The sequence below is a fragment of the Archocentrus centrarchus genome, chromosome 13 (assembly GCF_007364275.1).
Source record: "Archocentrus centrarchus isolate MPI-CPG fArcCen1 chromosome 13, fArcCen1, whole genome shotgun sequence".
Classification (NCBI taxonomy): Eukaryota; Metazoa; Chordata; class Actinopteri; order Cichliformes; family Cichlidae; genus Archocentrus; species Archocentrus centrarchus.
Genome location: NC_044358.1, coordinates 24,699,400 through 24,718,241, shown reverse-complemented (window position 1 = coordinate 24,718,241; position 18,842 = coordinate 24,699,400). Strand labels below are relative to the sequence as shown.

The window sequence follows — 18,842 nt, the reverse complement described above, 5'->3', positions numbered from 1 at the left end:
GACTGATTTTGGGCAACAGCCAGTAACCTTAATCAACCACTTGCCAAACAATCAGGGAATACACATTTTTCAGTTATGACAGGAGGTTGACAGGATGACTGAGGCCTTATACACACAGTATCCTTTCCAAAGAGGATCACAAATAAAAAAAACAACAACTTTGAATCCAGAAAGCGCTCCTTCTCAAAAACTGTTCAGTTAATTCAGTTTCTTTTAATATGAAGGTATCATGAGCTCCTTTATGCCTTTACTGTAGACATGCTTATATGACAGCGTGCCCATGCAGCTTACTGTCTAGCATATCCTGGCTTATACATATCCTTGTTTGTTCAGGTTCATAGGTTGCAGTCCTTCAGTTGTATAGATTTTAAATGTTTTGTCTGTTAGGACCATCACTGATTATGTCTTTTGATGAAGGTGGTGAGTTGCTGCATGGAATTACTAAAATTTCATGCAGCAACTTTATTTAATAATGACATTATTAAATAAAGTTTAAAGTATGTGCCCCTGGTTGTGCTGTTATAAATGGTATACACCTTACAATGCTAATATTGCTGGCAGCAGATTTTTACAACTATAGGCACTACACTGAAGCTGAAGTGAGGAGGAATGAGAAATGGAGAGCAGGGATGGGAAGGTGGAGGAAAAGAAAATGTGAGATCTGGCTCATATCTGTGGGGGGAGCGGTAGCTTGGGCCGGACGAGTTAACAGATGTTTTAAAGTGCTAATCTAATCTTTATGCCAGGCCTTCCCCCTCCTCTCTCTTTTTTCTTTCCCCTCTCCCTGTCTCAGTTTTTTTTTCTTTGCTCCCTCTACTTTTTCTAGAGGGATGCTGGAAAGACTCCAGTCTGTGTTAATGCATCTCAGGAGCATCATGTACTGCTGCTGCTCATTGCTGAGCCCTAGTTATTCATGCATCTGTTATCAGCCCTGATTTCAGACTTAGACACATGTGCAATAGCAATGAAGGAGTGTGGAGTAGAGAAGAAAGTATGGTGAAAAATAAACCTACTGTGTGAAAATGCCCAGGGATGAAAGGAAGGCTTAAAGGAAGGTAAAGAGCAGGGAATTCTCACCCTGACACCTTTTTGATTTGTAGACTTTGCTGTTTACACGCCACCAAAAAGTGTTTTGCGATGTTATTATATGGCTCTGACACTGGATGAAGGGAGATTACACTGACCTTTTATGTTGGTGAAACTAATAAATTTGAGGCTTACTTTGAGTTTTAACTCACGTCCTGCTCTTGTCACTCTGTTCCTTGAATTTCCCTTTTGCTTTTCCTGCCTTCCTCCCTCTTGCTGCCTGATAGGAGGGAGGCTTTGTGTCAGACAGTACCTACATTGAAATATACTGACAGCTCCCTCAGATTCAGCGGATGTACTTGCACGGGAGTTAATCTGACTGCACACAATTTAGCAGCTAACCCAAATCCTGTGATTAAAACCTCATGCTAGACAAGAAACAAAGAGGCATTGCCAGCAAAATCCCCAGGTCACAAAACCTGGAAACAAAGCCAGAGATTAGAAGTGCATGCTGAAGCCTGGGAAGAAATAAAGCACCGATATTTATGATGACATAAGTTGTTAATCACTTGTAGGTCAACAGATCATTTCCACAGTTTGATTTTCACATAATTTATTTCACTTTCACTTTTTAAATATTACATATTTTCTTGTGTATCACGTAAATTTCAGAGAATCAGTGAACGCGATGTCTCACTGTTGAGCCTGCTGTTTGTTTCTTCTCCTAGGACATGTCCTAATGCCAACTCCTGGTTTGCCGTCCATGCAGCGCTTTGAATGTGCAAGTCATAAAATACACTATGATGAGTTCAGCCTGGCAAAATGTACCGGGGCTTCATTCACTCACATCCTTCTGCTGTGTTCTCTCCCTTTTCCTCTGTGTACTACTAAGCATCTGGAGAAGAGTGATATGCTCGAAGTAAACACAGCAACAGCTGTCAACCAGCTTCGCTCTCTCCTGTTGCCATCTGTCTCTCCCTTCATTGCTTGATTCCACCTTATATGTCCTGTTTCAGTCATTGTGTCCCCTCCTCTCTGTTTGTTTCTTGTCTGCTGGCTCATCAGCAGGTAAGCACAAGTGATGGATACATTTATGCTGTTTCTCCCTTCTGGTCTGGGCCTTGTAAAGTGAGTGATGGAGGACACTGAGGACACAGACTGAGTGATGGGTTTGGTTAATGGCGAATACTTCTTACTTCATTAAAATAATTTCCTGGGAGTTTGAGAAAGGATGCAACTTGAGTCTTAATTTTGCATTTTTGGCTTCCATTTCAATATGTCATAACACTGTACTCTACACCTCTAAATTGCTGGGAGTTTGGAGTATGGCAAGATTGTGTAAGTCTGAAGGGTGCAAATACAGAATCAGAAAGGTTTTAAATGAGGATTTATGAGGGATAATCTCACAGAGTGACTGGGTACTGTTACACGCAAGGTCATGTTTTACATCCATAGGTAGCACGGGTTCTGATGAGTAGAACATGCCAAAATCAGTTCAAGGAAATTGTTTTATGAATAAATTTGACTAGTTCCACGTAACCAAATGTAATTTAAAGGAATGACCAAGGCAAATGACACAAAAATTTCCTGATTCTACTTGAATGAATGTACTCTATGTAAATTTTTATGCTTATTATAAGCTACTACAGCCAAAAATTTAGGCTCACTTTTAGGTTTCCTTTAAACGTCAAATGGTTTTAATATTAAAGCTGGACAGTTGGCTTGTTTGCAGCCTTTTCCTGGGGGGAATTAACATTTCCTCCCTCTTCTCGACTTCAGCAGTGCAGTGTATTTCCCTGATTGCATGCCTTGAGTGTTAAAAGCACATCAGTTGTGGTGAGAGAAGGAAGGAATAGCAGAAAGGAGGGAAGGAATGAGTGCAATTTCCATTTGAGCAAGGTCAGCATCTGCATTGTGAGACACCTGTAAAAACATCATTTTTCATCCTTCAGTTGTAAGGGAATTGGAGGAGGTAAGGTAGAGGGGAGAAGACATGGAGAGACGGACACAGGATCAAAAAGAAGGAAAAAAATGGGTTGATTAACATATCGTGCTTAAAAACATTTTCACTTAGGAAAGACCAACAAAGATGAATTTTGAACAACAGCTGGCCCTCATGGACCTCTGCATCACTACATCAAGCTCACGTGCACACACCATTGGAGAATGGGAGGCAGACAAACGCAATGGATCTCCCTGACTTCAGGGGTCAGTGTTCTGGCTCGTGACTCGCCTTCTTCCGGCCAATCCACCTGGTGTTTTGACTTGCTGCACCTGCCTTGCTCTGTGACCCAGAGGTCTATTTTTCTTCATTCAGTTTCAGCATGAGTCTTGCCTTTGAAGCTCAGAGGTGAAACCCAAAACCTTCGCTATCTGTTTTATGTGTTCCAGATTGAAACCACCAACTCAGCAGCAGCACCAGCAGCAGCGCATAACTGGTAGATACATCCACATCTGCTATAGTAATTTGAAACACTATGATTTTATTGTATGACACACTATATGTATCAAAATGCAATTTAGTGTACTTAAGGGGTTAGCATGATTGAAAACTGTTTCTGATGTCCAAAAGGAAATCTTTTGTGCCCATTAAGGGTCTTTGACCCCAGCAGTATAAAGCAATGCCCTGAATCTTCTCTTGCTGGTATATCACTGTCATCTTGGCTTTTATTTATTACAGCTGTTTAAAAAACCTGCAGGCACACATTATATGTTCCTGGGGCTCTTTGCCAAATCCATAGGCTTTCACAAATACAACAGATAACTTCAGAAACATGTGAAAAACAAAAGAGTGCATTTATGATCTGTGGTGAAGCAGAATTGCCATCAGAGTTATCAAATTCCTTAACCTTATTGTTTCCGTAGAGTTTATTTGTATACACACATTCAACATTTATTCAGGCATTATAATAACATTTAAAGAATGTTAATGCTTGTACTGGTAGTCATCCAAACCATGTCTGTGTACAATATACAGTGGGTGGGCTGTACAGTTGACTTGGAAGTAGTTTCCGTAGACCAGGTAGGGAACAGGGGACACCAGGGATTAACCAGGCTTTCTCCATCTGTGTCTCCCCTTGGCTGTGTTGGTGTGAGTGGAAATAAGCCAGTCATCGTGAACTCAGTCTGCACTGTAGTAAACCAGGAAGCAATCCCCATGCCTGAATGACATTGCTTATATTTGACAGGTGGTATATGATACTGACGAACTTTGATGTGGTCCAAAGTTCAGCTGTAGTGCTGATTACTGACACAAATTACATTTACACTTGTAATGTCCTGAACAGCAGTGTTTTTTTTAAAGACGATGTTTTAATGGCAAATACTGTACCACGCACTGCTGCCTGAAAACAGCAAGCTTCCTGTAGGTGTGGATGTGGGTTCTGTCTGTCTGTGTTGGCCCTTTGATAGACTGGTAACCTGTCTGGGCAAAGGTGTACCCTGTCTCTTACTCAAGGTTGGTTGGGATAGGCTAATGCCCTGAACTGGATACTCAGTTAAGAAAATATGCATCTGGTTCAAACTGCATCAGTGGGTTGGGGGCACTCTTATCTACATCTACAACTACCTTTAAACTGTGGTGCTTGTACTTCAGTGAAAACAACACTGAGTTGAACTGCATGGAGTATGGTGCCATTCTGCGTGGAGTTTGCATGTTCTCCCTGTGTCTGTGTGGGTTCTGTCCAGGTACAAAGACATGCGTGTTAGGCTAACTGGCATGTGAAAATGAAGGGTTGTCTGTCTCTTTGGTGATGTGTCCAGGGTGTGTCTCTTTGGATAATTTAGTGGCTGTTGGCATTTCCTTTTCACAGTTGTTTGAGAAAAGTATTTTGACTGTGTACTATAGTATTATATTTTAACTATGTATGTCTCCAGGGCATACACATAGACTTTTAAATGTGACTTAGCATTAAAGATATCATCAAAGGAAAACAGCAGTCTGTCCATTCATCCATTTTCTGCTACTTATCCAGATTCGGGTCATGGGGGCAGCAGTCTAGGCAGAGACGCCCAGATCTCCCTCTCCTCAGCCACCTTCTCCAGATCTTCTGGGTGGATGTGCTTAGAACATGTGCCCGGGAGGCATCCTGGTCAGATGCCCAAACTACCTCAACTGGCTCTTTTTGATGCCAATTAAGATGGCATCTCCCCCCCCCTCAAAAGGAGAAAATGAAAAAAAAAAAAAAAAAGTTTGGACAGCAGAAACTGTGCAAGGATGGAAAATCACTGAAAAATCACACGAGAAAAAAGTGAGGCTGAATAAAATGTAATTTGCAAAGAGGGTGCTGAAGGATCAGAGTGATAAATGAGGCAGCAAAGGCATAATAAGGGAGGGGTTGGAGGTGAAAGAGTGAGTAGGGGTCATGAAATAAAAAAGGCCAGAGGTTATCGCCCAACCACTGCATGAACAATGATGTGTTAGAGCACATGCTGAAATATACTGGCACTAACCCAAAGTGTTTATTGCTAGAATGCACACTCTCTGTGAACATGAGATAGTAAAACACATGGGATGTGCACATCTTCAGCTACCTTTTTTCTTTGTACTATTTTTTTGTCTTGTCTTTCTCACACACACCTACCTGTGCACTCCGGACAGGCGTTGAAAGATGAAATATGCAGGGGAAATGGATTTATAGAGTTTCAGCTGTACACTCTGGGGTATTACCACCAAAAGCACAGCAGCAGGGCTGCTTCACACTGAATACACATGTGCAAAATTATTGATGTAGTGCAGATATCTGAGACCATTTATTGACACCCCCCCGCCCCCTCCCGCAACACACTCATTTCAAACATATATTGCTGTGTCTGTCACTATGACCTTCTTCATTTGTTTGTCCACCACTACGATGTCGGGTTGGTTAGCCATCACAAGTTTGTCTGTCTGTATCTGGAAGTCTCACAGGATCTTAGCTCTGTTGTTCTCAACCACCCTTGGGGGCATGTCCCATTTTGACCTCGGGACTTCCAGGTCATACTCGGCACAGATGTTCCTGTATACTACGACGGCCACTTGGTTATGGCATTCCATGTATGCCCTGCCTGCTAGCACCTTGCACCCTGCTGTTATGTGCTGGCTTGTCTAAGGGGCATCTCTGCACAGCCTGCACCTGGAGTCTTGCCTGGTGTTGTAGACCCCAGCCTCTATCGATCTTGTGCTCAGAGCCTGTTCCTGTGCTGCCATGATTAGTGCCTCTGTGCTGTCTGTCAGTCCAGCTTTGTCCAGCCATTGGTAGGATTTCTCTATGTCAGCCACTTCTTTAATCTGCTGGTGGTACATGCCATGCAGAGGCCTGTCCTTCCATGATGGTTCCTGTTCTTCCTCCTCTTCTTTCTCGAGTTTCTGCTGCCTGAGGTACTCACTAAGCATGTGATCCTTTGCGGCCATCTTCCTGATGTGTTCATGGGTCTGTCTGTCTGTCTGTCTGTCTGTCTAATAGACTCCAGTTTGTTTGTGTAAATGGGGAGTCTTCTTTACATAATAAGGTTCATTATAAAGTTCACAGGGTTCTATGCTGGGACCAATCTATTTACATTATACATCCTTTTTGATCAAGCTTATAGTTAGGGCTAGATCAGGTGACAATGAACCCTCCCTTAGTTATGCTGTAATAGGTCTAGGCTGCCGGGGTTTTTCCACAATCAGTGTTTCTGTTTCACTCACCTCTTTTCACTCTGTCCTGTCTCTCTCCCCTCACCTCCAGTCATGGCAGATTGCTGCCCCTCCCTGAGTCTGGTTCTGCTGGAGGTTTCTTCCTGTTAAAAGAGAGCTTTTCCTTCCCATTGTCGCCAAGTACATGCTCAAAGGGGTCATTTTGATTGTTGGATTTTCTCTGTATTACCTTACGATATAAAGTGGCTTGAGGCAACCTATGTTGTGATTTGGCGCTATATGAATAAAACTGAATAAAACTGAAATAATATAATCTGCACAATCTAAAATCTCATGTTTTCTTCTTTGGAGGCAGGCCTGTGAAAAGTAAGGAAATACAATCTGAAAGCCTGGATCTTTGCAGATTATGTAAACAGGAGTAGATACGTACTTTTAAATTGCTGTTGTCAAGAAATACGTATCAGTGGAATGAAAACAGCCTTTTATTTAAGTGAGGTGCAAAGCAAAAGGTAAAGGATTCATTTATAAATTTAACTGGCTTAATGCAGATGTTCTTTTGGAGAACAGGGTCCTCTTTTTAAATACAAGAATGGAAAAGGTCAAAGAAGCAGTTTCAGTTAGTTTGACCTCTGAATTCAATCTTTATGCATTTTCTTTCTCTCTTTCTATCTCCATTGGTAATATCTTTGATCAGATGCATTTGTGCAGTGTTAGTGCCAGGTGAGTGGTTCTGGTTTTGCCAAAAGGACGTGCAACAGAGGGAAGAAATTTCCTTTTTTGTTTAAATTTGAACCTACTTAGTCACAGTAGCATACACAAAATACTGCAATTTTTTTTTTGTTTTCTGTGGGTTCTCTTTTTCTTGCAATAAATCTTCTCTAAGTGGATGAGGAAGAATGTATGTATTAAAGATATTTCATGCATTTTTTGCCCCAGAAAAAAAACAAAACTGTTTGATGCAAAACAAAAGTGTCCTGACAGTTGTGCTGTTCGCTCTGTTTATTAGAGGTATATTGTCAAACATCTTACAAGCTCTTGTTTAAATGTTTCCATTTAGAAAAAAAAATGCAACACTGAAACATTTACCAAGCTCAGCAGAGAACACATTTATAGCCCCTGTTTGAAAGGCACTAAAGTCCCAGTTTTAATATCAGTCATCCATTTTTTTTGTTTTTAATCTTGACACATGCAGACACAGCTAGCTAAGACACCGGTTGTTACACACGTCAGTAGCTACAACACATAGAGGTTCCAAGTGACTTGTTAGTTGAGCTTTTGTAGCAACACCACTCATGTCCGCTATTGTGTGTTGTACACCGAAAAGTGTGCAATGATAAGATGAGAAGATAAGACTGTTATTTCAATACACTGAACATTTGTATGGATGTAAAGCTACCATAACTCACTTCATGTGGACGGCAGGCTTTTAATATGCTGTATGCTCTATTGAGTGCAGGTATTTTAAATATGTTTAAGATTAAATACACCATATTGCAGCTATTTAAATAGATAATGTGTCTTTTAAGTTAGAATCAGGATTCAGTGGAATTATATATAATCACAAGACAACCGTCACTGGATTTACTCAGTCTGCAAAAGAAATCTACAAAAAAAAAAAAAGAGTCTCTTTTTTTAAATAATAGTGTTAATAGTACATTCAAATAATAGCATAATAGTTCCTCAGCATTATTGTTGTGGTTTTAAATAGCTTGATGAAGAAGTGTTTGTGAAGGGGTCTATTATTTTATTACCTTTCAAAAAAATATATGAACCCTTCCTCCCGGTTCAAATACTGCAGAAACAACGCTGTCACAAAGTCTGGATGCCATGCTGGTGCCATCGTCGTGTTGCTAATGTTGTTGATCATCAGTAAGTCCATCAGACCAGTACAGAACTGTGTAAACCCTTCTCTAAGAAAAAGCTAAGCACATATGCATGTGCCTGTCAGACAGTTTTGTCAGCACTAGATGAGTGGCAAACATGAATATACACCTGCTGTAATAGCAGCCAGTCAGTTGGTGATGTGCACAGTTGCATTGTAGCTAAATGGGAAAAATTAAATGTAATTCCTGGCAGTTTACCTGTGTTGACCATATTTCTGCTAAAACTTCTTGCTCTGCTATTTCTCTAATCATTTGTCTTTTTTATATATAAGGTTCTGCCTGTTTCTCACTTTTTCTTTCCCTTTCTACTATACCCATTTCCCCAAACGCTCTCTCCCAACTCATCCTTTGTATTATGCTACATTTATCTCTATCACTCTGTCTGCAATTAGCTAGCTACCAAAGTCTCTTCTTGCCACTGTCTACCTTTCCACACTTCTATTTCCTTCTTTCCCACTGACCACGTGAGATTGTCCCTGGGTCTGAGTTCTTTATCTCACTACCGACAGCCGCAGCCCTCCACCACCATGTCCTGATAATTCTTCAGCACTACTCGGTCTTGAGAGTCCAGGTAGAGCAGGGCAATTGGACTGAGAGAGGTTGGGACACAGCACGGCCGGGGCACTGCTCCATTTACAGAGTTTACCAGAGTTTGAACCATGGCATGGCTTGAGGAGTTCATGTGGTCAGCCAAAGGAAAGCGACACTCACCCAGGCAGAAGAAGGCGTCATAGCCACTGGGTGCAATGATCCACTTGTGCCAGCCCACATCGTTAAAATCTACATACAGAGGATGGCGGCGACATCTATTACGGGAAAGGCGTTTCAGTTTTGCAGAACGGCCACCATTTCTTTTCACTCTTCCCCGTTCTCTCCAACTGATTCCTCCTTTATCATCCCCCCAGCCTGGCACAGTGTACCCCATTTTTTTGGCTCTTCCCCAGACTGGGTTTCTTTTGAGACCGTTGCTGCTGTTCTTGGACCTAACGTTTGCTCCTTTTTTCCCTCTAATCCTCTGGCCATTACCAGGGTTTCTCCTGCCATGTTTGACCAGAGGTTGTCCACGGCCATCGTGACTATAAGTCACCAAGAGCGGTCTCTCTTGGGCCCAGCTATGATCGTCCTGTCCCACAGATCTGCATACCCTCAGATGTGCCTCTTTTGATTTCTCTGCCCCCTCATCTGCAGCAGAAGAGAGGTTCTGCTCAGTAAGTGAGGTGGTGCTGTTTTCAGGTCTGACCTCCAGGAGAAATCCTAGTCTGCCAGTCCCAGCATGGGCCTTATGTAGGAGCTCTGCGCTAAGACTAAAAGCCTCCCAGAAACCTTTTAATTTGTAACCGTGGAAGCCATTGGTGAGTAACCTTGTGTCCACCAGAGTGGGCTCAGGGTCCTCCTGGTGCTCAGAGAGGTATAGGTTTAGTCTGTGGGGTCCAGGTCCCAAAGAGGCTCTGTCACTGCGAAGGAGCCGGAGCTCAGCAGAGAGCACTCTCTCATCCTGAGGGATGGAGGAGATATTGAAGGAAATGTGCACTCTGGTATGATCCTCTGCTTTGAGACTTTCTCCAGGGGGCTCTAAGTGGAAGAGAGACAAAAGCATACAGCAGTTTAGAGAGACAGTTTAGAGATTTATTTGAGCATACCGGATAGTGATATCAGCAAATAACTTAAAGTTGTAACTTTTTTTCATTTAAAAAAGTTCAAACTGAACTGTGACAGTGGGATATAGTTTGGCTTTCACATATTCATGGAGGCAGCAATTACAGTGAACAACTGCTGGAGCCTACTGAGCTGACATAGGGTGTGAGGCAGGGGACACACTGGACAGGTCAACAGAGAGACAGACAACTATATGCACTCACATTCATACCTATGGCCAATTTTCAAATCTCCAATTAAGCTAACCCCATGCATGTCTTTGGACTGTGGCAGGAAGCCGGAGTACACGGAGAGAACCCACACACACATGAGGAAACAGCAATGCAAACTCCACACAGAAAAGCCCTGGCCAGATGGTGAATTCAGATCCAGGACGTTCTTGCTGTGAGCCAACGGTGCTAACCACCACTTCACTGTTATGCCCTACTTGACATTTATGCAGGTAAAAGGTTTCTTTTTTCCTTAGAAAGTTGCATTCTAAAAAGGAGAAATGCAAGTAACTTTACCAAACCTTCACCCATAAAAGTCTTAAAGTTACAGCACATTTTCTTTTAAATTTTCATCACTAAAGTACAATATTAACTAATATCAGCCTCTGTATTGTCAAATAGTTGTGTTGGCAGAGGTTGGGGATTCCTTTAGTGCTGCTACAGGATTACCTGAGTCCTGTCATTAGACTATGTGTGTTCTTCTGTTGTCATTTTCTTAGGTTGGACAAATAGGGTTGACAGGAATTTTCAGTTTTAACTCATTGATATCTTGCTGATAATGAAACCATAATAAACCATTACTGCAGGTCTGCATTTTCATGATGGCAGCTCTTCATTTCGAGGCTTTTATTCTAGCTTGTTTGTGCTCTTATTAAGGGCAACCTGGTGGCTACTGTAGTGGCTAGGAAAGGCCACTACAAAGGCCCAACAGCAAATGTTTGCCCTGGTGTCCGCTGACAGGTTAATCCAACTATAATTAGAAGGGCAAGAAGAGTCCAGAAACCAATTTTCCTCTTACTGTGATATACACAAAACTAACTATCTTATTTGGACTGTCAAAAAGTGATTTGCAAATATGTGCTACTGTCATATGTTTAAAGCCAAAATATATTCAAACTGATACAATTCATATACCTTAAATGTTTTTTTTAATCAACAGGAATCAGTTACATGCCATCTGAATGTGTCAGTAATCTTACCGTTGTGGTGGAAGCTGCGTATAGTGTTGGCCTCCTGGATGTGCTGGCTGGGGAAACTAAATGAAGAGTCCTCTACAAGATGGTACTGCTGCTGGTGGAAATGGTAAAGATCCAGGAGGTATCGCGGCACCGGCACTCCAGGCCTTGGGTCAGGCTGAGACTGCAGCCCCAGTCGGCTCAAAAGGAGACTCTGTATGGTCTGAGCCAGACTAGGATCCCGGAGTAATGGTGACAAAGCGGAAGGTGTGGGGGACACCCTGCCATGATCAATCTCACTGGTGTCTTCACCCTGGCGACCAGACGAGGCATGAGGTAGCAGCAGGACCATGAGGAGCAGCAGGTTAGCAGGGAACATGGTGGACCTGGGGGGAGATGCGGAGGTGAGGAGAGGTGATTAAGTAGATAAAAGAATAGAGGAAGCGAAAAAGAAAAGCTGGACAAAAAGCACCTAAAAAGCAGCCTGAACATCAAAGACAGAATCTGTGAATTCAGGCCATGCAGTACTTTGTCCTTCCTTCTGTGTGTTTTAAATAAGAATTTAAATCATCTGACATAATGACACAATATAAAGTATTGCTTGAAATCTGCAAAAGAGATAGTCCCAAAGAGATGCTCCTGGACTCTGTATATTATGCTTATGTCTTCTCCTTCCTGGACACACTAATTTCTCATCAGTCTTCAGCCTTCATGTGGCATATGTTCAAGAAATTTACCAACCATGTATCCATATGAAGTTGTTTTCTTACTATTCCTGGTGGTAGAAATGGTGCTACTTTGTTTTTTTCTTTGTTAATTTATGGCACGCTTCTTACCCCCAAAGACCCATATATCTCAAATGACACCTAAGCAGGAGTAATTAAACAGTCTCTATCTGTAATTTAATCATGCTGCATGTTTGCGCTTTTAGTGCTGTGTATGTGTGGATGGCTGTGGACTCCAGTGATGTGTTAGGGGCTTACAGAGGCCTGACACAGTGATGTGTAACCAGATTTTTTTTTTCTCTTTTTGTTTTCAAGTGACTTTAGAAAATACTTATTAAAAGTTTAAGTAGCTTTTTTTTTAAATTTGAGGTCGCACTTAATTAACTCCGTAATTACAGGAAGATTGAAGACATAGCTCAGGTGCCATAACAGATCTAAACAGAAATTACTGAACACTGAAAATGAAAACAATAACAGCTCAGATGTAGTTTTCTCATGTTATCAGTTTAGTCTGATATCAGGGTTAAATTCTGCATTTTGAATTCTTGTATTCTCATATTCAAAAATGTTATACTGCAGCAATTATTGCTGACAGGCTGCAAGCCGATCAGATAATTGGTCTCTGTAATGTCACAGTTTTGAAAAGTGTGAGGTTTGCAATGACATTACTTTGTTGCTGTAAAATTTAATATGACTAATTACAAATGTGCATTGGTTAAATCATGATTTATAGGTTGTCTTCATGTGCAAGGGTGTCCACCACATAGATACATGTGATGTCTTAATTTGCAAATAAATGGAAAAGCAAAGAAATACAAAAATGGGAAATGGGACACTGGTGATTTCATCAGATTTTAGGTGTGCATGCGCTGATAATGGTGTACACACCTTCTATTTGGCTCCTCCAGAGTTAAAATTATTTGCACCTGCACCTGTCAAACATTTTACTATGACCTGGGTCACACAAATGCTACTGTGACCTGGCTAACACCCTACATCTCTGGTACAGGTGTTAATAAGTACGTGAATAATTACAAACCAGCAGGATAATGGCTCGCTTGACCTGAAAAGGTTGAGGTGAGGTGTTAAAGGGTCAGTGCAAAGGTGTAAAACTTATTTACCAGGCAGAAGAACAATCTGGACTGCAAATATAGAAGAACTGCTACACAATAAAGTAGAATAGAATAATAAACCTATATGCATCTGAATTTATGTCTTTTGAAGGACTTTAAGTTTTGTTTTACTGCTTTTCTTGTCCAAGTGCTCACATATCTCTCTCATTTGGGCTTCTATCTCTTTATCTCATGTCTCTAAGGGACAGAGAATCGATTAGGGCCTCTACAGCTAGATAACAGAGGAGTTTATGGCTGAGCAAACACATAATGATGCTGTAATGACAGCTAATCTCACCACACTGTCAGAAAAGGGGTTAAAAGGAGGTCACAGGTGTGAAGGTATATATTTTTTATGTATATGAGACTGTGGGTATGTGTGCTGTGTGTGGTGCATGGTTCAAAGGGCAAGCCTGGGAAAATAAGCCATCTCTAGTGTGGGATTGTTGCTAGCTATCATTAAACTCTTGCAGCCCCACCCAGTGCTGTTTCACCTGAGGCAATGCAGCAGAGGACAATTACAGATTAGGAACTGCTGGACAACCTCTCCCATATATTGTGGAGGCTTGTAAAGCAGATTAAGGACAACAACACCACATCTCTCCTGTACTTTCCTCACCTACAAAACCACCCAGGTGACTCTGAGGTACAAAGGTTGTCACACAAAAGGGTGTGTCGCAGCTGTAGCGAGGCAGAGAAACAGGACAAAAACAGAGAAAGAAGTTTGGGAACAGTGTCCTAGATTGCTTTGTCAGGCTCTTTTTTTTTCCTTCTCTTCCTGGGTGTCTGTGTTATGACTGCTTTCATCTACTTTCAAAAGGGCAAAGAGGATCGAGACTCAATTTAGAATTTTTATGTGTTATGCGCATCTGGGTGGGTGGCACCCAGATGTCAGCTCATTCAAGTTGGCCAGAAAAAACGGACATTTTTATGATTACATCCCCTCCTTATTTTATCTCTGACTTTTTTACTCCTTTCCTCTGGCTCAAACAATGATATGTTCTGGAAGGATAAATTAGGAGAGCCATATAATGAATGGGGTTAGGGATAAGGTCATGGTATGGACTTCAGCAGCAGTGTTTGTGTGTCTTTTCCCTTTGTGCATGCATGCGACTCAGCCTATTAGACATATTATTTGTGACCTGACCTCCTGAGCAGACAGCTGAGTGACCCTGGCATGCTGCGGACGAGTGCCACTGCTGGTCTGCCCCGTGTCTTTCTGAACTCACTGATTAAAACCTCTGACCTCTGACATCCGTTTCTCTTTCTGCCTCTCTTTTTATCTGTTTATTTCAAACTCTGCTCCCTTTCCCCTTCCTCCTTCCTCTTTGCATTCCTTGAACTTTGTCCTTTTGAGGTCATATAGCACCCTATGTAAGTGTGCTATACTTTTTTAAAAGTAAAAGCTCTCATGTCCCTTTCTAACCATTTTTTACTTTTTTTCTCCTCAGTCTTTTGTCCCTGTTAAAAAATGTAAAGTTTTCATGCTGTTCTGCATCACTTTCCCATTTTCCTATCAACTTTCTCCCTCTCTTCTCCCCTATTAGTTTTGCTCTTTTTTCCTAAGTCTTAAATGAATGGTGTTTTTGCGGAAGAGTGTGGCAGACTGCTGCCGGGCCATGGGGCCGGAGTGTCACCACAGCGGGCTGATTTATCCACTGCTGCTGTCTTCATGTTACGCCTGGTCCCTCAACTTTCCCTTCCTGTTGTTCTTCCCGTGTTTCTTTTCCCAAATTCCTCCTCTCACTCTCCCTGATTTCTCTCCCCCTCTTCGAGCTCTCATTTTTCTATGCTGCCGTCCCATTCTTTCATAACATGATACGTGCAGCGTACATGCCACAGGGTTCATTTTCAAGCTCTGAGCTAACTCATATTCTTGAAACTATGCCATGTCAGATAGCCTCATGAGTCTCACTATGATGTGCAGTGCATGTATACACACCTGGGAACACTTCTGAGGATGCATCTGTACCAGCTAACACATTTTTTCCTACTCAAATGTAAGAAGTGAGCATGCAGTCACTATATTTAAAAATGAGGTTAAAACTGCACCATACTCCCCCTGCTTAACTAGTCATTAATGACTGACTTTGGGCTGTGGAGTTAATACGTGATGGGAGGGGTGGGGGTGAAAAATGTCCAAAACAGTTGCAGTTGTGGTTCTGCTTTTTGAGGCGTAACAGATGAAATCATTAGAACAATATTCCAGGTAGGCTGCTGTAGAGTTTTATTGGACTCTATTAGAACAGCACTCTAATTCATCCCAGCTGGACTGATTAGCTGGTTAATGACCCAGGCGTCCATTTCTGCTCTACACATGCAGGACATACACACACTTGGACACAAATGTGTCCAAGCACCAAACACTACAGAGATTAAACACAGGCTAACAGCCAGGCACGTAAAAACATGTAAAAACATGCCAATATATATAGATTTACCTCGCAAACACGCTGTTTCCATGGCTTAACTGCAAATTGCTTTTCCTGGCTGCACACACACACACACACACACACACACACACACACACACACACACACACACACACACACACACACGTACTGTACATGCACTATTTTTTTTTCTTAACTCCGCTTTGTAAGGTAGAACAGAGCATCAGTAGTTCGGCATGTATTGACAGCTTGTCTCTTTCATCCTCACACGGCTCTGTTCCTCAGCCTGGGATGCTGCTCACAGATCTCACAAGTGCATTGTGGTTAACAGGAGGCCCTGCTGAGGCACAACACTGTAACAGCATCAGTGGAAATACTGACATATCTAACACATGACTGCTGAAAGCTCAGAGACTGCCCTCATTGTGCGTCTGACAGCTAAACCGATGTGAAATACAGAACAAAAACACACCTCTGTTTTTCACATTAAAGCTGCTGAGCATTAACACTGAGGGCCAATTCATACTTTGCATGTTGCACTGCGGTGGTGAGTTACGTTATGCTCTTTGAACTCATAATGGGCGCATTATTCTCGGACAAGTTGCTTACCTGACAAGAGGTAGATTGAGCAATACAGTGTGCCAGCAGTGTATTCATGTGCATGAGTGTGTGTGACTGTGTTTTTCCCAATGGAGACTAATGATTTCAGCAGTACAGTTCCTGTGGCCTGTGGTTTGACAGGCAGGTCTGTGCGTGTGTGAGAGAGAGAAGGACAGGGATGTAGTACTCACGTCCAGGTGTAGTGGGATGTATGCAGAGTCCATGGTTTATCCTTGAGCTCCAGTGTTACGATCCCTCGGCTCTCGCTCCCGCTCCTTAGGACAGAATGGACAAAGTGGACTATTTACCTTTCTCTCTTTACCTCCCTCAGAGAAGCCAGTGCATGTCTTTCCTATGTTTCCTATGCGAATGTATTGTAGGTAAGGCCACTTGCTCCATGTTTCTCTCCCCTCTCCTCCCTTGCTCAGCTTCTCATCCTGTTGTCAGTGTCAGATAAGCAAACTCTTAAAAACATCCACTGGCTTCCCCTCTGCCTGCCTGACCTCTGCTAGTAGGCAACTCCCTTTCTGTCGCCTGCACTTCCACCCTTAGTTGTTTAAAACAGACTGGTACCGCTGCTGGAAGCTGCAAGAGGAAAATGAGTTGTGTGTGTCTGTCTGTACTGTTTCACCGGCAACAACCCCTTCTTGTTCCTAAACCTCCTTACTATGGCTCTCTCCTTTCCTCTCCACAATGTTCCTCCCTTTTGTATCTCCTCCCCTTTCCTCTCTCTCTTTTTCTCACTCTATCTCACATAGATACACCTACACTCTCTCTCTCTCTCTCTCTCTCTCTCTCTCTCTCTCTCTCTCTCTCTCTCTCTCTCTCACTCACTCACTCACTCACTCACTCACTCACTCACTCACTCACTCACACACACACACACACACACACACACACACACACACACACACACACTTTTTCCTTCTAGTGTCCAGCTGGTAAACTCAGTTTAACTCTAATTGACTTTCCTGGCCAGTCAGATCCTCTCAAATAGTGATGTCACTGAGACCAGCCTCAGTACATTTACAGGCTGTTATCTCTCTCTCACACACACAAACACACATACAGACACACACACACATTCACACAAATGAGCATGGAAGCTCAGAGGCATACTAAGGTGCACACATCACACTAAATAAAATAAAATAAAATTTTACACAAACACACACAAATACATAAATGAAACATGTTCCAAAGAACCTTTAAAGTCAGAACACACACATGCAAACTCCTTGTTTTCCACGCTTCCTCCTTTACCAAACTCACCTGCGGCGTGTCGTTGGCAACATTTTACTTTTCCGCCAACATGCTCGCAGACAGTCTCGCCATCATTATAAATACAAGGCCCCATGACTCTGAATGAGTGCAAACGGATTCAGTTACAAGACAAAAAAGCTATGAATGGATGACTCATAAGAGTGGTCATGAAGTCACCAGAGCTGAGTGCTGTGATTGGATGAAAGTAAATGTTGAGGTTAAAAAAAAAAAAGTCTGCACTTCTACACTATGCAAGGTGCATTCGTCCTTCCAGCACAGAGCGGGTGGCGGGTTGAATTTGTATTCATGGGGTGGACCCATGAGAAAATGTCTCTTTAGGATGCACCGTCTCACATATTAGATCTCATTTGGAGAATCACTTGCCCACGTTCCTGTGCTCCTCCTCTCTGTACCCTCCACTTGCTCTTCTAGTCCATTCTCGTACAAACACACACAAAAAAAAGCCCATTCACAGAGCTCATTCATCCCGAGGCTGAGTGATTGTCTCTGTTGCATGGTTGCTTTTCTCTTGCAATACACACTCCTTTGGTCAGAGCTTTTAGTCGAGCCTTTCGGGATGCTTTTGTAGCCAAAGAGTGTACACGTGAAAGAAGAAATTACATGATGTGAGAGATATATTTATTTCCTGTTAGGAGGTTCTCACCACCTCTACTCTAATATTAGAAATTGGAATCAAAACATCTGTATAAGCAGACCTTCTGTGGTTAACGATATGATCAAACAGTCCAGCAATTCAATTCAATTCAATTTATTTTAATTTATTTATATAGTGTCAAAACACAACAAATGGTTGTCTCGAGGGGCTTTATACTGTGAGGTAAAGACCCTACAGTAATTACAGAGAAAACCCAACAATCAACATGACCCCCTATGAGCAAGCACCTGGTGACAGTGGGAAGGAAAAACTTCCTTTTAACAGGAAGAGACTTCTGGCAGAACCAGGTTCAGGGAGGTGCATTCATCTGTTGTGACCAGTTGGGGCTGAGAGGAGAGAGACAGGACAAAAGACACAATGAGGAAGAGCGCCAGACAGGGCCGTATTACCGACCGGGCGAGTGGGGCTGGCGCCCCGGGGCCCATGGATCCAGGGGGCCCAACAACAATCCAGATACCGATGTCGATGCTGATTGCGATAGAGCCCTCTATTCTAGGATCTTCTTTAGTTGTACTTCTTTAGTCTATAAGGGTTAACTGAAATGGGCTGGGGGGAGTGACAGCAGTCAGAGGGCCCTCGGCCACAGGACATAGGAACCAGAGGGCCCCTGGGCCATGCCGTACAGCAACCAGAGGGCCCCTAGGCCACGGAGGACGGCAATCAGAGGGCCCCTGGGCCACGGGGGATGGCAAAGGGCCCCTGAACCACGGGATATGGCAACCAGAG

General features: G+C 42.6%; 1 protein-coding gene across 1 annotated transcript; it reads right to left on the bottom strand.

The window, feature by feature from the left end:
• Positions 1–7,616: 7,616 nt before the first annotated feature.
• Positions 7,617–16,843, bottom strand: bmp16 (bone morphogenetic protein 16). Its single transcript, XM_030743514.1, has 3 exons — positions 16,369–16,843; positions 11,372–11,733; positions 7,617–10,098 (listed from the first exon to the last, which is right to left on the bottom strand). Exons 2-3 carry the CDS (start codon positions 11,724–11,726, stop codon positions 9,026–9,028), a joined length of 1,428 nt encoding a protein of 475 aa, XP_030599374.1. The 5' UTR covers positions 11,727–11,733; positions 16,369–16,843; the 3' UTR covers positions 7,617–9,025.
• Between the last annotated feature and the right edge of the window lie 1,999 nt (positions 16,844–18,842).